Raw genomic sequence first — 24,262 nt, forward strand, 5'->3', positions numbered from 1 at the left:
AACCAGAACATCTAGAAGAAATGGATAAATTCCTGGACACATACACCCTCCCAAGACTGAAGCAGGAAGAAATTGAATCCCTGAATAGACCAATAATGAGTTCTGAAATTGAGGCTGTAATAAATAGCCTACCACCAAAAGAGGCCCAAGACCAGATGGGTTCATAGCTGAATTCTACCAGAGGTACAAAGAAGAGCTGGTACCATTTCTACTGCAACTATTCCAAAAAATTGAAAAGGAAAGACTGTTCCCTAACTTATTCTATAAAGCCAGCATCATCCTTACACCAAAACTTGGCAGAGACGCAACAAAAAAAGAAAATTTTAGGCCAATATCTTTGATGAACATCTATGTAAAAATTCTCAGTAAAATACTGGCAAACCAAATCCCACATCACATCAAAAAGCTTATCCACAGCAATCAAGTTGGCTTCATCCCTGGGATGCAAGGTTTGTTCAACATATGCAAATCAATAAATGTGTTTCATTGCATAAACAGAATGAAAGACAAACTTTGTTCAACATATGCAAATCAATAAATGTGTTTCATTGCATAAACAGAATGAAAGACAAACACATGATTATCTCAATAGATGCACAAAAGGCCTTCTGTAAAATTCAACATCCTTTTATGTTAAAAACTCTCAATAAACTAGGTACTGAAGGAACGTATCTCAAAATAGCCATATATGACAAACCCATAGCAATATAATAATTAATGAGCAGAAGCTGGAAGCATTCCACTTAAAAACTGGCACAAGAATGCCCTCTCTCACCACTCCTATTCAACATAGTATTGAAAGTTGTGGCCAGGGCAATTGGGCAAGAGAAAGAGATAAACAGTACTCAAATAGGAAGAGAGGAAATCAAATTATTTTTGTTTGCAGATGACATGATCCTATATCTAGAAAACTCCATAATCTCAACCAAACAGCTAGGAATACCTCTGCAGGATTTTTTCATAAGTATTGGCAATTTGAGTCTATTTTTCTTCTTTTTGCAAAAATGCAAAGGGTCGACCCTTTTATGAAAACAGGAGGAAAAAATTGAAGGTCGTACACTTTGTGATTTCAAACATTATGAAGATATTGTTATCAAAATACTGTGGCATTGGCATAAAGACAAATACAAAGATCAATGGAATGGAAGAGATCAATGGAATGAAGATCAGTGGAATGGAATCCACTAATCAATGGATTGGAATGGATTAATGGAATGGAAGGAATCAGTGAAGATCAGTGAAATGGAATAAGAATCCAGATAGACCCAGAAATATATAATTAATTGATTTTCACCAATAGGCTAAGGTAATTAAATAAGAAAAGGAAAATCTCTTTAACAAATGGTGCTAGAGTAACTGAATAGCCAAAAGCCAAAAAGAAAACAAAAAACCCTGTAACTGTGTCTCCAAAGATATACAAAAATTATCCCCAAAGTAATCATAAACATTAATAAAACTTAACAAAAAATATATAGGAGAAAATTTTAGTGACTTTGTGTTTGGCAGTGATTTCTTAAATAGGACACCAAAAACGAACTATAAAAAGAAAAAAAACGATACATTGGACGTTATCAAAATTTTAACCTTCTCTTTAGAAGACACTTATAAAAATGAAAAGTGAGTCACAGACTAGGAGAAAATAATTTCAAGACATATACCTAACAAAGGAACCTACATCTAGAATAGATTTTGTTTAAAAACTCAATAATGAAAAGGCAAACATCTCAATTATAAAAATGCAAAAAAAATTCTAGAGATATTAGGACTTGTGGATGGGAAAGAAGCACATAAAAATGTAGGTGTCATTAGGAATATCAGAACTGCAGTAAGAATATCAATTTATAAAGATCAGTTGTATTTCTATATAATAGCAATGAATCCTAGTATATGGCACTCACAGTATCCAAAATGAAATTAAGATCTTAATTCCACTTATAATAGCATTGAAAAAAATGAAATGGATGGGAATAAATTTAACAAAAGGAGATCAAGACTTGTGCACTGAGAGCTACACAACATCATTGAAATAAATTACATAGAATTTAATGGAAATTGAATTTAATGGAAAACCATCCTTTGTTCATGGGGAAATGGAGAGTGACTGCATGGATCCAGAGTATTTTGGGAGATTGATAAAAATATTCTGGAATTAGTGGTTATGCTTGTACACCCTTGTGACTATATTAAAACCCACTAAATCATACACTATAGAGAGGTGGGTTTGATGGTATATTAATTATATATCACTAAAAACAATTTTTGTAAATCGCAATGAGACAGCCCTGCACACTAGCTTGATTGGTTTATAGCTTAAATTAAAAAGCCAAATGGTACCAAGTGTTGTTATGGATCTGGAACAGATTGAATTTTCAGATACTGCTGATAGTTTAGCTTTTTCTTATAAGGTTAAACATATACTTAACATATTAGCTTAACATATTAGTGATATTAACATATCACTCATGAATATTTACCCAAGAGAAATGAAAGCATATGCCATACAAATACTTATTTGTGAACAACTCAACATTCAAGAGGTGAAATGATACGTTTTTGTTATATCCATAAAATTGGAATGCTACTCAGAAATTCAAACAATGACTATTTTATTTATGCAACTGCGTGGATACACCCAGTGTTCTGGCGGCAAATGTTTTAAAACTGGCTCTTAAAAAAAAAAAAAAAAAGAAAGGAAGAGGAGGAAGCCTTGATCTATAGCATTTCTCATTTCCATGGTACAAATGCTGCTACCATGGCTGATTTCAAGTTACCAATATAAGGTCAATGAATGTGGAGTGAGGAAGAGATGTCTAGTAGCAAACTATTTTGTAGTATTTCTTCTATCCATGTCTTCTATCCAGTATTTCTTCTATCTTATATCCAATAGACATAATCTTGAACACAGTTTTTGTTTGTTTTTATAGAGACAGGGTCTCACTCTGTCACCTAGGCTGGAGTGCAGTGGTACAATCCTAGCTCACTGCAACCTCCAACTCCTGAGCTCAATAGATCCTCCCACCTTAGCCTCCTGAGTAGCTAGGAGTACAGGCACATGCCCTCACACCAGGCTAATTTTTTTAATTTTCTGTAGCGATAGTTTCTCACTATGTTGACCAGGCTGTTTTTGAACTCCTGTGGTCAAGTGATCCTCTTGCCTCAGCCTCTCAAAGTGCTGGGATTACAGGTGTACTCCACCTGGCCCAGCTTAAATAAACATCATTCTTTATTCAGGTTGCTATAACAGATTTTAATAGACTAGGTGGCTTAAATATGTATTTCCTACAGTTCTGAAGGCTGAGAAATCTAAGATTGGTGCCAGCATGGTTGGGTTCTGATGACGGCAGCCAACTTTTCCTTGTATCCTCATATGGTGCAAAGAGTGCAGGCTAGCTCTCTAACCTCTTCCTATAAGAGCATTAATCCCATTTATGAGGGTGAAGCCTCATAACCTTCACCCTCATAACCTAATTCCCTCCAAAGGCCCCACCTAACAAGTACCATTAGTGACTAGCTTTCAACAAGATGTCTGAGGGGACATAACATAATAAAAATTGTAAAATAATTACAAAGAGATGAGGTTTGAGAATATTCGTTAACTGTTTTAAAATAACATTTAATTGTAAATTCATATAACTTTTAAAATAATGGCTATTTAACAATGAACTTACATCATTTGTAAAATTTTAAGACTTGGCTCTCACTAGCCTTTGTGAGCTGGTTCAATCACATTACTGGATAAAACTCAAAATAATTATACATAGCAAAAAAAAAAGGAAGGTTAAAAGTTTAATATTTATAATACTATATATAGATAAATAAATTTAATTATATACATAATTTTAGAAAATTCAAACTAGTATGTTGTTGGGAACAGGCCCCCAAATCTGGTCATAAACTGGCCATAAACAAAATCTCTGCAGTACCATGACATGTTTGTGATGGCCATGACGCCCACACTGAAAGTTGTGGGTTTACCAGAGTGAGGGAAGGAACACCTGGCCCACCCAGGGCGGAAAACCACTTAAGGCGCTCTTAAACCACAAACAATAGCATGAGTGATTGTGCCTTAAGGACATGTTCCTGCTGCAGATAACTAGCCAGAGCCCAGCCCTTTGTTTCCCGTAAGGAATACTTTTAGTTAATCTATAATCTGTAGAAACAATGTTTATCACTGGCTTGCTGTCAAAAAATATGTGGGTAAAACTCTGTTTGAGGCTTTCAGCTCTGAAGGCTGTCAGCCCCCTGATTTCCCACTCCACACTCTATGTTTCTGTGCATGTGTCTTTAATTCCTCTAGCACTGCTGGGTTAGGGTCTCCACAATGCAGCTGGTCTCTGCAGTATGTATTAACATACCAGCAATTGTCTGTTAATTAGTTGGTGGAGGGAGGACTGATGAATTACAAATGGAAACAAAGAAACTTTTGAGAGTGAAAATATTGTCAATAATTTTTAGTTATATTTTGATTTTACTCTATACAAGTTTAAATACTATTTAGACCCTAAAATTCCATTTAATTTAGAATTTACTGAACTTTTATTATTAGCTTGGAAGACTATATGCAAGATTTTTCAACATCCATGCATGTAAACACACAAAATCTGTGGCTAAACTGATGATTGTTATCTAGTTTGTGCTTCAATTAATAGCTGGCTAATTTCGTATCAAAGATATAACAAACTAATGGGCTTGAACCCAAGTTTGTTTCACCTCAAGCATTTGATTGATTGGTTGCATTAATGCACAGAAATTAGTGCGACTGGCTCAGTAATTATTTTATGTTCTAATTTATATTAATAGCCACTCATACTAAATGAAATGAACAATTACTATTGAAATATTTTTGTGCCATTTGACATTAGTAGTCATTTTAAAATAAATGCTATATAAAAATTCATAAATGTGTTTTGTTTCTTGTTATGGCTCATTTAACATGGTTAGTGTGCTAAATTGTGGAAATCAAAACTCAATACTATTAGCTTTACAATGTTTATAGATCAAATTTTAGTGTAAACCCACAGAGCCCATTTAACTCTACTCTTGATGTATGTTTGGTTAAAATCTTTGAGAAAATATTAATAGAAATTATAACCCCAACATGCCTGCATATGTACATACTTTTAACTATGGCAACATAACATTGGCCTAAATGAGTGTATCACAGAAAACAATGTGGAAATAATCCACAATTTTTTAAACTCTCAAGGAATATAAAAGCATGAAGACATCTTATTAAATATTATTTTGATAAATTTCATGGAAGTAAATATACATTCAGTGTAGTTTTACTAGATGAAAGAAATGTTACAGATTATAATTTTACTTGCTGAACATACTTAATGATGAACTTACCTTCATCTCTCCCAGAGCTAAGCTTCACTATAAGTATTCTTAATATATACCATGGTGTAGATAGTACAATCTGTTCATATTTTAAAAGACAAATACTGTCTTAGACATATTGTCACAACAAAATACTATAGACTAGGTGGCTTAAATAATAGACATTTCTCACAGTTCTGAAAGCTGGGAAGTCCAAGATCAAGGGGCTGGCAGATCGATGTCTGATGAAAGTTTACAGATCCCATCTTCTCCCTGTATCTTCTTCACACTGTGGAGGGAAGAAAGAGAAAGCAAGCCCTCTCTCATCTTTTTACAAGGGCACTAATCCCACCATGAGGGGCTGCTCCATTCTCATGAGCTTATTCTCGAAGACCTCGCCTCCTATTATCATCACACTGGGACTTAAGATTTTAACATATGCATCTTGTGGGGACACATTCAGTCCATAGCAATATTAACTAAATAGATTTTTTTAAAGTGTACAGTTTTGAATAGAATTTATCATTCTCCACTGTACTAGAGTTCTTCCAAGAAACAGAACCAGATTTTAATATGAATATATATAAATAAAAAGCATACATAAATATATATATAAAATTCAGTCTCAAATACTAATCTCTTCTGTAAACACCCTCACAGACACACCCAGAAATAACCTTTAATCGGAGGACCCTGTTAGAGTAAAACAGCCTGCTACCTGAATGGAACTCTGGGACAACAGGCATCATTAGTCAAATGGATATATGGTCTCTCTATAACATGAGCTATATACTTTTTTTTCAGAATATCTGAAAAAGAGGAGGAAGGGGGAGTTTGGTTAAGAAAAAGCTTACAGTTGGATGATGTAATAAGTAACATTTAGCAAATATTTATTGCCCATCTACCATGGGTTCTCTATATTATACCAGGCTCTGGAGATAGGAAAAATGAATAGTATATAGTCTCAATTTATATTGAGTTCTCAGTGAACTCAATATAAATAACAAAAACTAACATACAGTGATGGCTAGCAAAAATTCACAAAAGGAAATTAGTAGTCTTTCTTAACCTTTTCCCAATGAAGTTTTTATTTTACTGTGGCAAAATATACATGACACAAAATTTACTATGTTAACCATTTTTAAGTACAGTTCAGTAAAGTACATTGACATTGCTGTACAGCTAATTGCCAGAACTCTTCATCTTGAAAACCTGAAACTCTGTCCCATTAAACAACAGCTCCCATTCACCCCTTCCCCAGCCCCTGGCAACCACCATCTACTTTCTGTCTCTATGAATCTTGGTACTTTAGGTATCTCATTTAAGTGGAATCATAACAGTATTTGTCTTTGTGTGTCTGGCTTATCTCATTATGTAAAATGTCCTCAAGGAACATTCATGCTGTAGTGTATATCAAAATTTTTTTCTTTTTTAAAGTGAATAATATTCCATTGTATGTGTATGCCACATTCTGTTTCTCCCTTCATCCATCGATTAATGTGGGTTGCTTCCACCTTCCTTTTTATAACAGTGTAAACTCTTAAGATAACAAGCATTTTATTTTTTTAATTGAAAAAACCTGGCTGGGCGGAGTGGCTCAGGACTGTAATCCTAGCACTTTGGGAGGCCAAGGCGTGCGGATCACTTGAGCCTAGGAGTTCAAGTCCAGCCTGGGCAATATGGCAAAACTCCGCCTCTACAAAAAATACAAAAATTAGCCAGGTATGGTGGTGGGTGCCTGTAGTTCCACCTAGTCAGGAGGCTGAGGTAGAAGGATCACCTGAGCCTGGGAAGTCTAAGCTAGAGTGAGCCATGATCATGCCACTGTACTCCAGCCTGGGTGACAGAGTGAGACCCTGTCTCAAAAAAAAAAAAAAAAAAAAAAAGCTGACATTTTTCATAGAAAGCAAGTAATAGAAGATCTTCTTTGAGAAGGGAAAATATAAAATAGGTTCAAAAAATGATTTATGTTTTAAAAGAGAATCATTCAATTAAATCTTTTAGATCTGAAAGTCCTTAGTTTGCTCACGTGCCATTTTATAATCCTTTTCCTATACTGATAAAAAAAAAAAATTGAATGCTACAGGAATACTGTGATGTGCCCATGGAGCTGAACAAAGGTCTTGTTAAGATTAAACTGGAATCTGCTGTAACTTTTATCACAAATTACTCATTGTCTGTGTTGTACTTCCTCTTAAGTAGAGATGATAAGGGCTCTCTTGTTAAATTGTTTCGCTCTGAAACTTGTCTTTATTCTTCTGAAATACAAATTTCTAATTATGTATGTTTGTGAAATAGGTTTTAGTTATTTCAATTAATTGAGTAGAGTTGTAAATTATGGCAAGTGTAGGAGTTAGTGATAATCTTAAATTGTATCTATTATTAATCGTTGCATATGAAATGGAAATTGCAGTGACCTCTTTACATTTCTTTTTTTTAAATTGTAAACTGAATCTGTTTTCACACATCATAAAAACCTTGTGCAACTGCTAGTGTTTGAAATAAATTACAATTACAGTGCTGTCTCCCTATTTCAGGCACTGCAATAAGCTAGAATCAAATGAAAGTTCTTCTGACATTTTCAAAACCTAAAATCCAATGTTGGTTTAACTTCAACAGTCTGCAGATAATGGATTACTGGTACTGCACTCCTATCTGAGAAACAAGCTATTATTTTTACCAGTGGGATAGTGATATTTGTTAGTAGTACAAATAATTCCATCATTAAATAGAGAAGGGAGGAAAATTCCTACAAGTGGCCATTTTTTAAGGTTCATACAATAAACATATTAAGATTGTAGGGTGGAAATTAAAACATCCAAGATTGTACTAGAGTGGTTTTTTTTTTTGTGCAAGTCACTTAACCTTTCTCTACATAAGTTTCCAGATATTTGAAATGGTAATAATTATAGCCACTTCAGAGGGTTGTCATAAAAGTCTTAATGTAGATAAAATATGTATAACAGTGCTTGTAAGTGCTATAAAAGTGTTTGCTATTGTTACTCTTCTTATTCTCATTTTCACATGATTCTTCATTGACTCACGTTTAGAGTATTACTGTACATTCTTAACTCACCTCCGTGATTGCAGTTTCATCTTCCTAATGTTCTTCTTCCCATCTCTACTAGGGTAATCTTCAAAAAATCCAAATTTGTTGTGTCACTTCCTCACTTAAAGGTTAATTTAGTTTTACCATTGCTTTCCAGATAAAGTTTAAATTCCTTAGTATAAACAACCACAAATTTTATGATGTCATCCTTAATTCATCAGCCCATTTCTCTCGTCTTATTAATGCTTCTTCCTTTCCCTGCTGTGTTTACCTATTATAGATACTCAGGAAAAGACCGACTATTTGTTTACCTTTTGAGACTCATATCAAGCATGATCTCCACCAGAAAGCCTTTCCTGACTCTTGCCATTCCATGCAGTTTGAATATGATATACTCTACCTTCGTGTTCACAATCACAGTGCTTACTGCTATTAGGGAGCTCAATTTATTGTCCATAGCCATCTCTTTTATTGTCGATTTCCCTCTCTATCATAAGCTTTTGTAGACAAGAATTGTGTTGACTTAATATCCTCAGCAGTTAACAAATGATTGGCAGATAGCAGCTATTTACTCATACTTGCTGCATAATCACTTAATTGATATTTGAGAGAGAGTTAACAAATGAACACCCTGGTTATAACTGGTTCTGCTTTTGTGACATCTTTCATGAAATGCATAGGATGGTGAAAAGAGGTTACATTTTGGGTTAGACCTAGATTCAACTTCTCTATCACTTAGTTTTTTTTAAAAAAAAAAAAAACCTTTAAGATTAGTTAAATAAACTTACTCTAAGCCTTAATGTCTCCATCATTATAAATTTAATTCCCAATACATAATTATCTTATACTGAATCTCAAATGGTTTAATATGTATAAATCATTATAGAAATACTAAATCTATTGAAGACAGTATTGGTGCTGATATGGACTCTAGAGCCAAGTTACCGGGGGGTTTACATCCTGGATCTGCCATTTGCCAGCTCTGTGATTTTTGAACATGCTATTCTCTTTGTGTCTACATTTTCTCTCTCTGTAAAATGGAAATTATAATATTAAGTTGGTGCAAAAGTAATTGTGGTTTTGGATCATGAATTTTAAGTTTTTATATTAATAACTAGGCTCAAAGACATATTTATTAATCAAAATAGGAACCATTACAATCAGCACATTTTGCCAATAAGAAATACATTGCTTTATTCCTGTAACGTAAAAATCTATCCTTTGGGATTCGAGAAACTCTTGGAAAGCATTTTCTGCATCCAGCTGGTTGTGGAAGTGTTTTCCTTGCAAAATGTTGTTGAGATGCTTAAAGAAATGGTAGTCAGCTGGCGAGAGGTCAGGTGAATATGACAAATGAGGCACAACTTTGTAGCCCAATTCATTCAACTTTTTTTTTTTTTTTTTGAGACGGAGTCTCGCTCTGTCGCCCAGGCTGGAGTGCAGTGGCCGGATCTCAGCTCACTGCAAGCTCCGCCCCCCGGGTTTACGCCATTCTCCTGCCTCAGCCTCCCAAGTAGCTGGGACTACAGGCGCCCGCCACCTCGCCCGGCTAGTTTTTTTTTTTGTATTTTTTTGGTAGAGACGGGGTTTCACCGTATTAGCCAGGATGGTCTCCATCTGACCTCGTGATCCGCCCGTCTCGGCCTCCCAAAGTGCTGGGATTACAGGCTTGAGCCACCACGCCCGGCCTCATTCAACTTTTGAAGTACTGATTGTGCAACTTGTGGTTGGGCACTGTCATGGAGAAGAATCAGGCCCTTTCTGTTGACCAATGCTGGCTGCAGATAGTGCAGTTTTTGGTGCATCTCAGCTATTTGCTGAGCATACTTCTCAGATGTAATAGTTAAGCCAGGATTCAGAATGCTGTAGTGGATCGGACCAGCAGCAGAGCACTAAACAGCGACCGTGACCTTTTTTTGGTGGAAGTTGGCTTTGGGAGGTGCTTTGAAGCTTCTTCTTGATCCAGCCACTGAGCTGATCATTGTTGGTTGTTATATAAAATTCACTTTTGATTGTACATCACAATCCGATTGAGAAATGGTTCATTGTTGTTATGCAGAATAAGAGAAGACAAGACTTCAAAACAATTTTTGGTTAGCTCATGAGGCATCCTCTTATCAAGTTTTTATCACCTCTCCAATTTGATTCAAATGCTGAATGACTATAGAACGGTTGATGTTGAGTTCTTCTGCAGCTTCTCCTGTAGTTGTAAGAGGATCAGCTTGGATGATTGCTCTCAGTGGGTCGTTGTCAACTTCCGATAGCTGGCCACTATATCCTCATCTTCAAGGATCTCCTTTGCAAAACTTCTTGAACCACCACTGCACTGTACATTCGTTAGTAGTTCCTGGGCCAAATGTGTTGTTCATGTTGCCAGTTGTCTCCACTGATTTACAACCCATTTTGAACTCAAATAAGAAAATCACTCGAATTTGCTTTTTGCCTAACATCATTTCCATGGTCTAAAATAAACATAAACAGCAAGCAATAAGTCATTAGCAAAAAAAAATAAAGTGAGAAATGCTCATTAAAATGATGTATAACATAAGTACATTTAAGAATGCATTTCAATATCAAACAGCAAATTCTAACAATGTAAAAACTGCAGTTACTTTTGCACTTACCTAATAGTACACTTCTGAGGATTATTTTGAGGAATATATGAGGTGGTATCTATCAAGCACTCACCATAGTTACTAACACATAGTAAGCACCCAATAAATATTGGCTTAAAAAAATTTCCTGCAACTCAAGGCATAGCTTAATAGGTGCCTCTTTTTTAAAGACTTCTTGATTAAATCATTTTTTCCCTCTAAACTCCAATAACATGATACATAATTTATTCATAAAGCACCACAAGGAACTTCAGCTTTGTATCTCTTTATTGGTTTTTAATTTTCTTTAAATACTGTATTTATTTCATTCATCTCATGTATCACTATCATTATCATTTCTATTATATCACCTATTATGTTTTAATTCTCTACATATTTAACACTATTAAATATTTTTTATATAGGTAAATATCTATCACGCTATAAAATGTAAGCTCCATAATAGCAAGGACCTTATGTTAATAGTATCTGCACATTATAGATAGTAAATAATTGCTGTATGGATGAATAATGACTTAAACATTTATTGAATTAATGTATTACACTTGGCAATAAAATTGGTAACTCTCTTAACCATCTATAGATGACTGATAAATTGTCCTAAGGCTTAGTGGCATAAAACAATAGAAATGTATAATATCACAGTTTTTATGGGTCTAGAATCCAAGTGTGGTTTAGCTGAGAATTCTGGCTCAGGGTTTCTCACAAGGCTCAGCTTCCAAGGTTACTCATGGGCCAGCTCTTGTGAGTGAGAGAAATGTCAAATAATTTAGGAGTCATATTTAAAAACTGCCACAGTCTGCCCTCTAGGCACAAATTATTTACGTTTCCCCGCATGCAAAATACAACCGTATCCTCCCAAACTCCTCCACATGTTTCATTTCATTACAGGATCAGGCTAAGGCTAAAGGGAAAAAATTGTCATTTAAATCAGATGAAAGTATAGATGAGGCTTTTTGGGTTTGATTCCTCAAAAATAGCTGCATAAATATTGTTCCCATCTAAAGACCAGTGAACTACAGTGACAAGTTACCTATTCCCTTTAAAACCAACATAAAATGGTAGGACAGGCATAGGGTAACTGCAAAGACATTTCTATTCAAAAAGGGTGGAGGAAGATTGGGAGGCTAACATGTCCTTAGCAATTCTGAAATCCAAGCAAGTTCATGTTTCCAGTTCCTTTATTAGAATTTTGTATTGTTTCCTAGGAATGATTAATTGCTCTTGGCTTTACCCTTCCAGCTCTTGATTCTAACCTCTGAATTATCCATACATTTCAGTAAGATATAGCTCATGTTTGCAGCTGAGTGGTTTTCTCAGTCTGCTCCCTGCCCATAGAAGCCTTGGAGCCAAGTTCTCTTTGAATTGCACCCTCTCCTAACCCTTTAATCCTAAACTGATAGTTTACACCAGAACAGTTTCTCTAAAACTGGGAGTTTGCTATGAATCTCATTGAGATTCACTCCATTAGAAAAAAACCACAACCACAGATCTTTTAAAGATAAGCCTTTCTTTCTATCTTAGGCTTCTTTTGCATCAGCTGTGGGACAACACCCTTAAGATTTATTGAAGCGCTGTTGTTTAACAGAGGTTTGTCTGAGATTTTTCCTTCCTTTTTTTTTTTTAAGTCCTCAAAGGTCCATAGGCTCCTCTAGGAGCCTTCTAGTCTCCTAGAAGTCCTCAAAGTTTTCACTTACATTCTCCTAAAGATCCCTCCAGCTTCAACCCACCACACCTAGTCTCAAGTTCAGTGCCATGTGATTCAGGATTTTGTTAAGGCAGCACCCCGCCTCTGGTGTATCAAAATTGTTATTGGTTGTCTTGCTGCAGAACAAATCTCACCAAAACTTACTGGCTTAAAATAATATTTTTAAAAAATCATTTACTTTTAGCTTGAAAGTCTGGAATTTACTAGGGCTTGGTAGAGAAAGCTTGTCTTCTTCACACAGCTCACTCACATGGTTGGCAAGTTGGTGCCAGCTGAGAGCTGGGGATCTCTGTTTATCTCCACATGGGCCTCTCCAAAGACAGTTTGGGCTCTGCAGCATGGTGACTGGCTTCTAAGATTAAAAATCTCAAAAGGCAGGAAATATAAGCAACCAATTTTTTATAGCCTAGACTTGGAAACTGGCATAGTACACTTCCTTTGTTTTGGAAGAGAGGAGCACAGACCTCAAGTCTCAAGAGGCAAAGTGTCAAAGGATTTGCAGTTGTGTTTCAAAATCACTACACCTGTTTTAGATCAAAGCACAGTTCTGGCACTTATCTATCACATTCCTAAGAAGGCTTACTTTATTCCTGTAAAGTAAAGGGATTCAGTGTTTTCTAAGGTCCTTTTCTACTCTAAATTTGGTCATCTTACAATTCCCATTTTCTATACATTATTGATATATTCTAGCCCATAGTTTCTTAACTATGTAATCAGACAGTGTTGGGGGTATAAAATTGATGTTCTCTCCTTATTACCACACTTCAGAAAAATAATATGTTGAGAAGTTTGTGTGATATTTATAAAATATTTAGAAAATCCAGAAAATCTTCACCAAAAAGGTATATTATAATCAACATGAACTTACAAGAATACTTGTGCAGTGAAGAGTCTGCATTAACAGAGAATGCCTGTAATGGAAGGTCAAATAGTAGAAAGATAACTTTTGTAAGGCAGCTATTCTTAGAGGGGTTTTATTTTATTTGTTTTTAATTTAATGTACTCCTTTTTATTTTTTTCTGTTTCATATGTTTCAGTGTGGTTTGGGAATAAAGTTTCCGTTATACTGCTCTATTTATAGTTTTAAAAAATACTCTAGGGACCAGTTGATTGTTTTATAATCTTCACCACTTATAAAGTGAATTTGTCAAATTTGTGTTTCATTATGCAGTAAATATTGTTTAAGAAAACATGGTTGACTATTTTTTATATGCCAGTTTAAGTTCATCTGTTTATTCTTTCAGGAACTTGTACTTTTCTTCCTTTTAGAGAAACATTAATTCATGTTGTCTCTACTATTCAATTTAATGAGATCATAGAAGAACAGACATATCTTAATGAATTTCATATGTATATGTGAATTATGCCAAAATTTTTCTCCATCACACGACTGTTAGTCTTTTATATGTAGTATCATATACACAAACTCAATTTTGACCCTTTTTAAATTGCAGTGTCCTCTCGCATGGCAGAGCAAGTGGGAAGGCCCAGAAGATCCCTTACAATACCTGAGAGGTCTTGTTGCCCGTGCCCTTGCAATACAGGTAAGCCTAAATTATTTACTAAGTGGGTTGTCCAACTGTGTGACTATTGTATTATAGAGATAACCATTGTGCTAATCACTAGTGAGAATTACATTATGATTTTGCACATAAAACACCATATATTCATTATTCTGCCATTTGTTATTTTTGTATAGCACTATTTTTTTTTTTTTTTTTTTTTTGAGACGGAGCCTTGCTCTGTCGCCCAGGCTGGAGTGCAGTGGCCGGATCTCAGCTCACTGCAAGCTCCGCCTCCCGGGTTTACGCCATTCTCCTGCCTCAGCTTCCCGAGTAGCTGGGACTACAGGTGCCCGCCACCTCGCCCGGCTAGTTTTTTGTATCTTTTTTTAGTAGAGACGGGGTTTCACCGTGTTAGCCAGGATGGTCTCGATCTCCTGACCTCTTGATCCACCTGTCTCGGCCTCCCAAAGTGCTGGGATTACAGGCTTGAGCCACTGCGCCCGGCCTGTTTTGTTTTGTTTACAAAAAACGTGTTTTCTGCTTTACTGTGGCTTTTCATCATTTTTGAGAGTTTAGAGAACGATTTACAATTTTAGTAGAGATGGATCTCATAGACGGTAACTGAAACTAAATCATCACTGTGACTAGTTTGCCTTAGGGAGCTCTCTATGGGGAGCTGCTTTAAAAAAGTTTTTTTCAAATTGATAAATTTTTTTCAGAATAAACCAGTCAGGTAACTTCAGGAAAACAGAAGAATAGTATAGACAGAGAAAGAGTGTATTTTTTAAGGAATAGTAAATGATACAGGTTAGTTGATGCAAACAAGGTACCTTTGTTGATTTTCCACTGTCTTCCTCTGCTTGTTGCACCAGCCTCACAAAAGAGCCTTTCGTTTTAACCACATTAACTTCTACTATCACATGAATAACTTGATCTGTGTCCTTCTCAATGTAGCGCTCTTCATCCATGCTTTTAAAAAAAAAAAAAATCCACAAACCTGTTCACATCTTTAACCTTGTTATCACTCATCTCTGCTCCACCTTTGAACCTCTAAGCATACATGTTATTCTTTGACAACAGCCACATTTCATTCTCAAGTTTGTATTCTCTAGACTTTCCAGTCTCTTCCTGCTCAGTATTCTCTCATTCTGTCACTTTCTTTCCTGATTCTGGCCGATTCATCCTGCAATTTGGGGCATATAACTGTATTCTCTTTCTAGCACCTTCAGTACCCTAACTCACTTTTCTTTATGCTTCATCCTTGCCAAAAACCATTTAACTTGGATTAGTATCTGTCCATATGCAGGCTGCTGAGCTCTGCTACCAACACTTCAGATACAGTGTACACTTCAGGTACAGTTCAGATACAGTGGATGGGCCCTGAGCACTGCTCCTGTATTCCACAGTGATGTTTCAAACCTTCACTCTTTCTTGAAGACTCCATTCTGTCACTGACTCCCCTTTTCCTTAGCAAAACACCTTATGTTTTACTTCACAGAGAAAATTCAAGCTGTGAGATATGACCACTTGAAAATTCCTGCCCTTCTCTCTCATCTACAAATTTGTCTGAAGCCATCTTCATCATCTTTGTTCTAACATAAAAGTTGACCTTATGAAATTGAAGGCTCATCCCTAGACCTATGTATTGATTCTGTCTGTTCTTTACTCTTTAGAGACCTCCTCCAGGGGGGTCTTCCCTTGTTCTTCTGTCTTTTCATCTTTTCATCTCTTCTTACACTGTTTGGCAGCCTACAATTGGGACTCCTTTGAAGGTACCAGGACTGATGTGAGCAATAGTTTGGCTTCTATTATAACCAGTTCTCCAGTTTGTAGGATTGTTGAAGGAAGAAAAAGTACTAGATCTGGAAATGAGGTTAAAATTAGCAGGCAGAGAAGAATCTGTCAGGGACTCTGATTTAGTCATCTTTCTATCTATCTGCTGTGCATATGCCTGGACATAATCTATCACTAAATGCTGGAAGGAAGGAAGAAAGGGAGAAAGTCTATTAGTGATCTTAGAAAAGTATAGAAATGCTCTGAAGTTTGTTGTATAATTGCATGGCTATGATAATTTACCACTTCATGTACTTTTCAGTACTATTTCCTTTAAATTATTTTTAAAAGGACAGGGACTTTTAACTTGCTATGAATGGTAGCCTACATTACACTATGTAAGTACACTTAATAATTATGCTGTGTGTTTATAATGATAAATATATTGGTACTATAATATTCTTTAAAACAATTTTACAGGAATTATTGAAATTTCTTGCATGGTTATTCATATATTAATAACTGGTCATCAAAACTAATGAAAAACTAATCATCAAAACTGAACACTTTTCTACTGCGTAATTTTCTTAAAAGCTTTATGAGGCATTCAGCATTAATTGTAGTGATAAAATATCCTCCTAACCCTCAAGATAATGTTCAGGACTGACCATAGGTTACCTTTCATCCTTCCAACCAGGGAATATGCACTATTTCTTCCACAACCACTTGGGAATACTTTTTATGTTGTTTTATTTTCCTGGCTTAATATTTTTTAAATTTTAAATATAGATAGATATCCATCTTCCTGAGGTAACCTTTGATATTTGGGATTTGCTTTTCATCTATTCAAGGGCTTGACAGATCCCTTGTTTTCATCTGTGCCTTCTGTTTCACAGGTTCATATCCAGAGCAGCTTGTGATACTTGGAGAACAATGTAACTACCTAGTTGGAAAACAAAGGATGGGAAACTGGGTGGGCAGGGAAAATTAGAAGCACTATTTGCAAGGAACTGTGAAAATGGCACCTTTTGGTTTCTTAAGAAAGCATAATGATCAGACTCAATCCAAACAGGTATACAGCAGGTTGAGCCCAGATCCAGCTATAGTTTAAGATTTTAGGGTCTTGCATTTTGAGGCATAGTTTATGGGAAAAGAGAACAAACTATTGAGGGTGTCATATATCGTGCCAGTTTATTACAGGAGTTTTATGCAAATAAGGTAAGACTGACTTGGGTCAAAGGCAGCAGTGATTCATTCAGTCAGTCAGTCAAAAATATAATAAGCAGCTACTTTATTCTAGGCCCTGTGTGAAGTACTGGGGATATAATGATTAATAAGTAGATACAATAACTGCCTCACAGATCTTATATTCATTCATCATTTTATCAATAAAAGTTCTATAAATGTAAGCTGGGCACAGTGGCACGTGCCTGTAGTTCCAGTGACTCAGGAGGCTGAGGCAGGGGGATCACTTGAGCCCAAGAGTTCAAGTCCAGCCTGGGCAACAATGAGAACTCGCCTCTTAAAAAAGATAATTCCACAAATGTGATTAATACTTTCCTGGCGCCAAACACTGTGTGAGGTTGCTGAATATGGAGTGGTAAACAAAATAGACATACATCTTGTTCTCCAGGAATTATCCTTACAACTTATCAGAAAGATAAAACTGAATAAACAACAGTAAGAGAAGAGTGATAAAGGAAGTACAGTATTATGGAAGCAAATAGCACTACTTAACCTAGAAGGGGTCAGAGAAGTGATGCCTAAGCTGAGAATTTAGTAGGAATAAACCAAATGAGGATGAGAGGAAAGAATTTATCAGACAGAAGGCAGACCGGAGTCTGATATCAAGAGTAAGTATTGTGTTATACCAAAGTTATTGAAATTTTGTAAAAAAAAATTAATAAAAAGTAAGCATTGTGGTTTCAAGTAACTAAAAGCAGAGCATAGATTGCAGGGAGGGGTGTTCAGGCTGGAGAGCAAGAGGGGCCAAATCATGATAATGTATTAAGGAATTATATTTTATCTTAAGGACAAAAGGTAACCATTGCAGGATTTTAAGGAGGAAAGTCAGATTATGTTTTAAAGGGATTATTTTAGCTGCAGTATGGAGAGAGTGCTAGTCTACTTTGTGGCAAAAGGTTTAAGACTCTCCTCTGCATATGCTTAATTTAGAGAGAGCTATAGATCCCCTAGGTATCCAAGGAACCTGAGCCACAGAGTCTTGCAGGCAGCCTGGCGTTCACTCTCTGGTTTCTATAAGATCCTTTAGAGCCAAGATCTTTTTAAAAAAAAAATTCCACTGTATTTCCAATACCTATATACTGTCTGCTAAATGAATGAATGAACAAAGGATTTAACAAATGAATGGACTAGACAGATTATTCTCTTTTGGGAAAATTAGAATTATTTCCCTGGCTTCAAATTTTTCTGCCTTTTCTTCAGACATGACATCCTTCAAAGATTTTCTTGTGTTCTTGATTTCCATTCCGTGTTTTCCCTTTGACTTGTAGCGTATCCCTTATAGCAGGATATTTTGATTCTTCTGTGATGATCATTCTAAATTCTAGCATGTTCTCTACCCTGTTTGTGAATCTTACATTGTCAGCCTTTGTTTTGGTTCCTTTGTCCTAGTTTTCTGAACTACTCATAGTTGGATCCCTTGACTGTGCATCTGCAATTTTTATTCCAGCCCTGCTCATGTGTTGATTTCTATATCCAAGCCAGGATATAGAGAGAGATCTTTATCACCATGACCTAGTTATACTTGGTTATGCTTAATAGACCCAATATTCCGGAAATGTTTAGTGGACTCCTAAATATCTCCCCCATTATGCTTCCTTTGAAAAGCAAACTTGGAGTGCTGTGTGTTAAATTAGCATTAAGGTTTGCCATTAATACTTACAGTTCATTTCAAACTTCTGCTTCAGTTTCATGTCTTTAGTTTTAAGATCCACAGTGACTTCTTGAATTCCACTCAAATTTTTTTTGGCAAGGTCAAGCCAGTGGCTGGTACATTGCTCTACTACCAAATCCTGCCACCCTTCCTTCTTATGACAGAATTTTGTTGTTTATATCAACTATTAGGCACCTTGAAGTTTGGGGTGATCTAAGTAATAGATAAATAGCATTAATTATTGTTATTAGTAAATACCACTTAACATGACATATAGACTATCCTTAAAGCTTATCAGGAAAATAGACAACTAAATAAGCAACAAAACAAATAATTAAAGGAAGTATTTGAGCAAAGAGCAGAAGTACTACAATCTAGAACCACTTAGTGCCATCCCCTGTTCCCCAGGGGGTAGTTCAGTCTAAAACTTTTGGAATCATTGTTGACTTCTCTCCTCTCACACTTCACATCCAGTCTACCAGAAAGGCATATTTGAATTCTCTGCATTCAAAATACATTCAGAGGTACCTTTTGCCATCTGTACTACCACTACCTTGATTGAAGTCATTGTGAATGCAGCTACTATCTAACTAGAGTTCTGCTTCCACCCTTGTTCCCATTCTTATTGGTTCTCAACCACACAATCTCAAATGTTCCTATGTGAAAGCACAGCTCAGATTACATCACTCCTGTCTTGGAAATATCCCCATGACTAGTCATCTCATCTCGAGTATCAAAATCCTTATAACAACCTACAAGTTTCTTTAAGGTCAAGCCCCATTATCTCTCTGCTTTCCTTTCCTGGTTTGCTACTTTATTTACTCTGTTCTAGCCATACTGGTCTTGCTTTTCAGTGAACACACCCAGCACACTCCCTCTCATGGCCTTTACCCTTGCTGCTTCCTCCTTGGAATGCTCTCCCCCCGCCCGCCCATAGGCACAAGGAAGCATCCTTATCTCCTTCAGGTCTTCACTCAGATGTCACCTTTTCAGCGAAGCCTTCCCTGACCATCCTGTTTCAAATTGTAACCTCCACCCCATCCCCAATACTTCTTACTCTCTTTTCCTTCTTTGTTTTTCTCTATGGCCTATATCTTCATCTAATACTCTGTATATTATAACCCATTCATTTTCAAGAGTTTCTATGTATTCTTCCACTAAAAAGGAAGCTTCATAAGGGCAGAGAGTTTTGTCTGTTTACTGCCCTATCCAAGCATGTAGACAGTAACTGGTACAAATAGGCTTTTCAGTAAATATTTGTTGAATAAATAAATGACTCCAATCATAAGGTTATTTATTCTCAAGCAAACTGGCATAAATCTCTTTTTTCCAATTATCATGATTTAGCTTCCTGGGATATATTCTGTAGTATTTCATTACATATTTTGAGATTTTTGGCTTCTATCTAAATCTACCCATAAATATTATGGTGTAACTTTATACTTTACTGCCACAATCTAACATTTGAGGTGTTTTATTTCTCTTAAGATCTCAAATGTAAAAAGCAATTTATTATAAATTACATTGTTAGATTTTCACTCATTTTTTGATGTTTCTTACTGTATTTTGGGAAGGTTCTGCTACCATATTCTGCATTCCTGGAAGAGTGTGTTATTTTCCTAACTCATCTTAGTAACTCTCCTAGTCCTTAGTATGGTATTTCACACACAGTAAGTACTCAGTAAAATTATTCATAGAAGACTTATATAAGTAAACAAAGTTGAAAACGTCTATACGTGGCTTTAAAACCTCCAGCATCCCATTTTTGTATATTATACCCATAAGAGAAACCTGTGGATGTTTTTTATTCATATATATGAATATATATTTATTAGTTTAATCATTCAGTGAATATTTACTGAGCTTCTATTTTATGCCAGCCACTGTTCTTAAGTGCTAGAAACACACCATAGTGAGGAAACAAGAAATTCCTGTCAACAGGAATTACTACATTTTAGTGAAGGAGATAGATAGCAAACAAATATGTTAACATTAGAATTACATCAAAATAATTTGGTCAAAATCTTGAAATTAAAGATTAATATACAGCCAAGCTTTAAATTGGATTATCACCATCACAGAATGAACTTAGGGTATACATCTGAAATTGTATTCAGAAAAATAAAGCTTTTACTATAGCAATAGTATTACAAAATGTTAAGAGTCAAATTTTGCACAGGGACAGTAATTTCTCAGCAGTAACAGCTGATAAATCCTTCGTATGGCCAACTATCTTGCACATTTGGAATACTAAACAGTATTCTATGGTCTACAATGATACGCAGTTTTATAGAAGCAATCTTACAAAACATGCTATTTGTACTGCTCGCAGAAGATAAATCTTGGTTCTAGAAATTTGGCAATATAGCAACATAATTGGCTTTTCAAGATAACAAAATCTTTCCTGAATTTCTATCTGCATTGCACCTTTCATCACATGCATACCAAGATTAGCAGCTTCCTGGAGTAGCATAATAAGAGGATCTTTACAGCAGAAAACTTGCAGAGAATACTTAAACTCTTATGACAAATTTGGTTTCTTGAAGAATCAGCAAGGTCTAGCAAACGGTTTTTCCTGCAAATAACCAATGATTGTTAGTAATATCTCCTATGCTGGTACCCTTACTCACAAAGTATTGTTCCAACACTTCCCTTGATTTATGAGCCTTTTTTTTTTTTTTTTTTTTTGCTATTTAAAGGCTTCTCTTAATCTTATTTGAACATACGTTATTAATATATAACAAGAGAGTTGCTAAATGTCTTGTATGCTATATACTTTTGTTTTTGGTAAAGAAGAAGAATAGAAATGGTTAACAGTTTTTCTGCTGTTGTCAATAAATCCTGCCTATCAAAATGTTTTATTATTTCTGATGATACAATGGAAGGTTGTGAACAAAACATTGGGTGCTTGTGATTCCTAAATCAATCATAGCCGTCACCACATTTATTCCATTGTCAATAATTGCATTATGCTTTACTTGCTGATTTTCCATTCCATAATATATTATCTATCAGCTTTACTTTGTTGTTAGCTATTTGCAACTGGAAATCTCTTCACAAGCAAGGAAAGTAGTAGTGATTGGTTTTATTGTTGATTTATATGTTATCACACTTTAAAAGGACTTTGGGCTGTATATTATTTATCTATGTGTCTGTTGTACATAATATTGAAGTAAAGTATTTGGCTTAACACTATCAATAATACTAACTTTTGTATACAATAAAAATTATTTAAGAAAATATTTTTTAGTAATATATATTCTAGAAAGAATCTTGAACATAAGATTCATAGCTTAGCAAACCTCAGAACTCCTTTTACTTCATCTCCTGAAAATTATTCATAATCTGTCAGTGATTTTGACAAATTTTTTTTAACCTCCATAGAATCAAAACCTCAACAAGAAATTGTTCCTAAATATATATTATTTTTGATGTCTACAGCTCTGAAATTTGATAAGTGAGAAAATAAATATTATGTGTACCTAGTTTTTATTTTTTTCTCATATTTTGTTTTTATGTCTGGATTGAAGATGATTTATATTGGATATTTTTAAAATATTTTACTTTTTCTCCTTGAGAAATTTTGAGATAGCAAAGTTGATATTCCATTATTATTTGGTCCTCACAAAATGGGAAATATTTCCACATAACTATTCCTCTTAAAAGACTCATGGTTAAATAGAACTAAGTAACTTACGATTAAATTTTGTTACATGTTATTTAATTTTGAAAATGTCAGTATATTGAATAATTCCACAAAGATCTGGATTTCAGGACTGTCTAATACATATATTTTTGAATTAGTTAAATTTTTATTAATATCTCTTGACTAAAATATTTCCAACTTTTTTATATTTATCTTGCTATTTTAGTCTAATATTTGTATTAATTACCAATCTATTTGTTGAACCATAAGTTCTGAAATCTTTAACACAAAATTAACAATTTTTATTACACTTATTCTTTAAATTATTCTCTTGCTATACTAAATACATAGTAATGATTCAGACTAAGATAATTTCAACCTATAGAGCACATAAGGGGTTCATTCAAGTAGCATATAGTGAATATTTTTAAATAAATCTAAATGTCATGCCTTGTTGACAGTCTAACATTGTTACACTTATGAAATAGGGTGGTAACATCTGTCCTTATACAAATATTAATATTATATATTTCTGGAATGTCAGAACAGTGTTAAAGTAAGCATCTGTTTGTTAAGTCTACCAGAAGGTAAAACTCAAATAACAGATCCTGGTGAATATTGAAACTGAATTAAACTTTATTTCTAATAAATATAAGGATGCTATAAAGAAAAATGATGTAGATTAAGGGGGCTAGAGACAAGTGGGTTGGGGAAGATAACACTTTAGTATGAATGGTCAGGGAAAGCCTCTCTTTGGAGGTGATATTTAAACAGAGACTTGAATGAAGTAAGAGAGCAAATCTTAAAATGTATCTGAGGGAAAAACAAATCCAGGCAGAGGGATCGGTAAGTACAGAATCTCTGAGACAGGAATGTGCTTTGTTTGTGACTAGGGCATTGCCAAGGACCATGATGTATGAGTCCATGTAGGCTTGGTATGAAATTTAAATTTAGTTTGAGTACATGGGAGGTCAGTAGAAGATTGAGAGCAAAAAATTAAAAGGTTATTCTGCTGGTATATGAATAAGCTATAGGGAGGAAAATAGGAGCAGGCTGACCAGTTAAGAGGTTATTGCTTTCAAAAAGCACATAAGTAGTTGCATCTCTTCTAAAATACCAAATGAATAAATACATTTTGTACATTCAAATAAATAATGCCAATAAAATTCACTTTCTGCTTTCAGATATCTTGTTGGAATTTAATGATTTCATAAAAATGAAATGCTTGAGGAAAATGTCTTCAGGATTATGGACAGTCACATAAATATTTGAAAGACTTTATATTTTTCATTCTGCAGATGTTTCAGCATTTAGTATATGAAACTATCTTTGTATAGACCTATATTTGCTATATCTGTGGACATTTGGGGCTCCTTTCTATGCCCATCTTAAAGTATGATTTTATTCTGGGATTATCTTTATATATTCTTTTTAATCTCTTTTTGCTTATGTAGAGATTTGAATATTAATGTGAGTAAAACAAAAAAAGGAGGTTATTGCAGTAATCCAAGTGAGGTCATGATGGACTAGGGTGGTGGCTGTGGAGGTGGAGGCTTCTTAAAGCAGTGGTAATATTTTGATATTAAACTTGTGGATTGGCTGTGGGGCATGGGAGAGAGATATCAAACGTGATTTCAAAGTTTTGACCTAAGCAGTTGGTTAAGTGGTTTAGTGACTTGAAGGATACTGATAATAAGGTAATAGAGCAGAGTTTTGTTGTTGTTGTTTAGGGAGGAGGGGAGTGGTCT

General features: G+C 35.0%; 1 protein-coding gene across 1 annotated transcript in view; it reads left to right on the forward strand.

Annotated features, from left to right (window-relative positions):
- DYNC2H1 (dynein, cytoplasmic 2, heavy chain 1) overlaps nucleotides 1-24,262 on the forward strand; it is a 377,952-nt gene that overhangs the window by 320,284 nt on the left and 33,406 nt on the right. The window contains exon 85 of the mRNA XM_011927022.1: nucleotides 14,149-14,238. Coding sequence (XP_011782412.1) covers nucleotides 14,149-14,238 — 90 coding nt within the window. The remainder of the gene's footprint in view (nucleotides 1-14,148; nucleotides 14,239-24,262) is intronic.

Source organism: Colobus angolensis, unplaced genomic scaffold (assembly GCF_000951035.1).
Source record: "Colobus angolensis palliatus isolate OR3802 unplaced genomic scaffold, Cang.pa_1.0 Scaffold7, whole genome shotgun sequence".
NCBI classification, from domain to species: Eukaryota; Metazoa; Chordata; class Mammalia; order Primates; family Cercopithecidae; genus Colobus; species Colobus angolensis.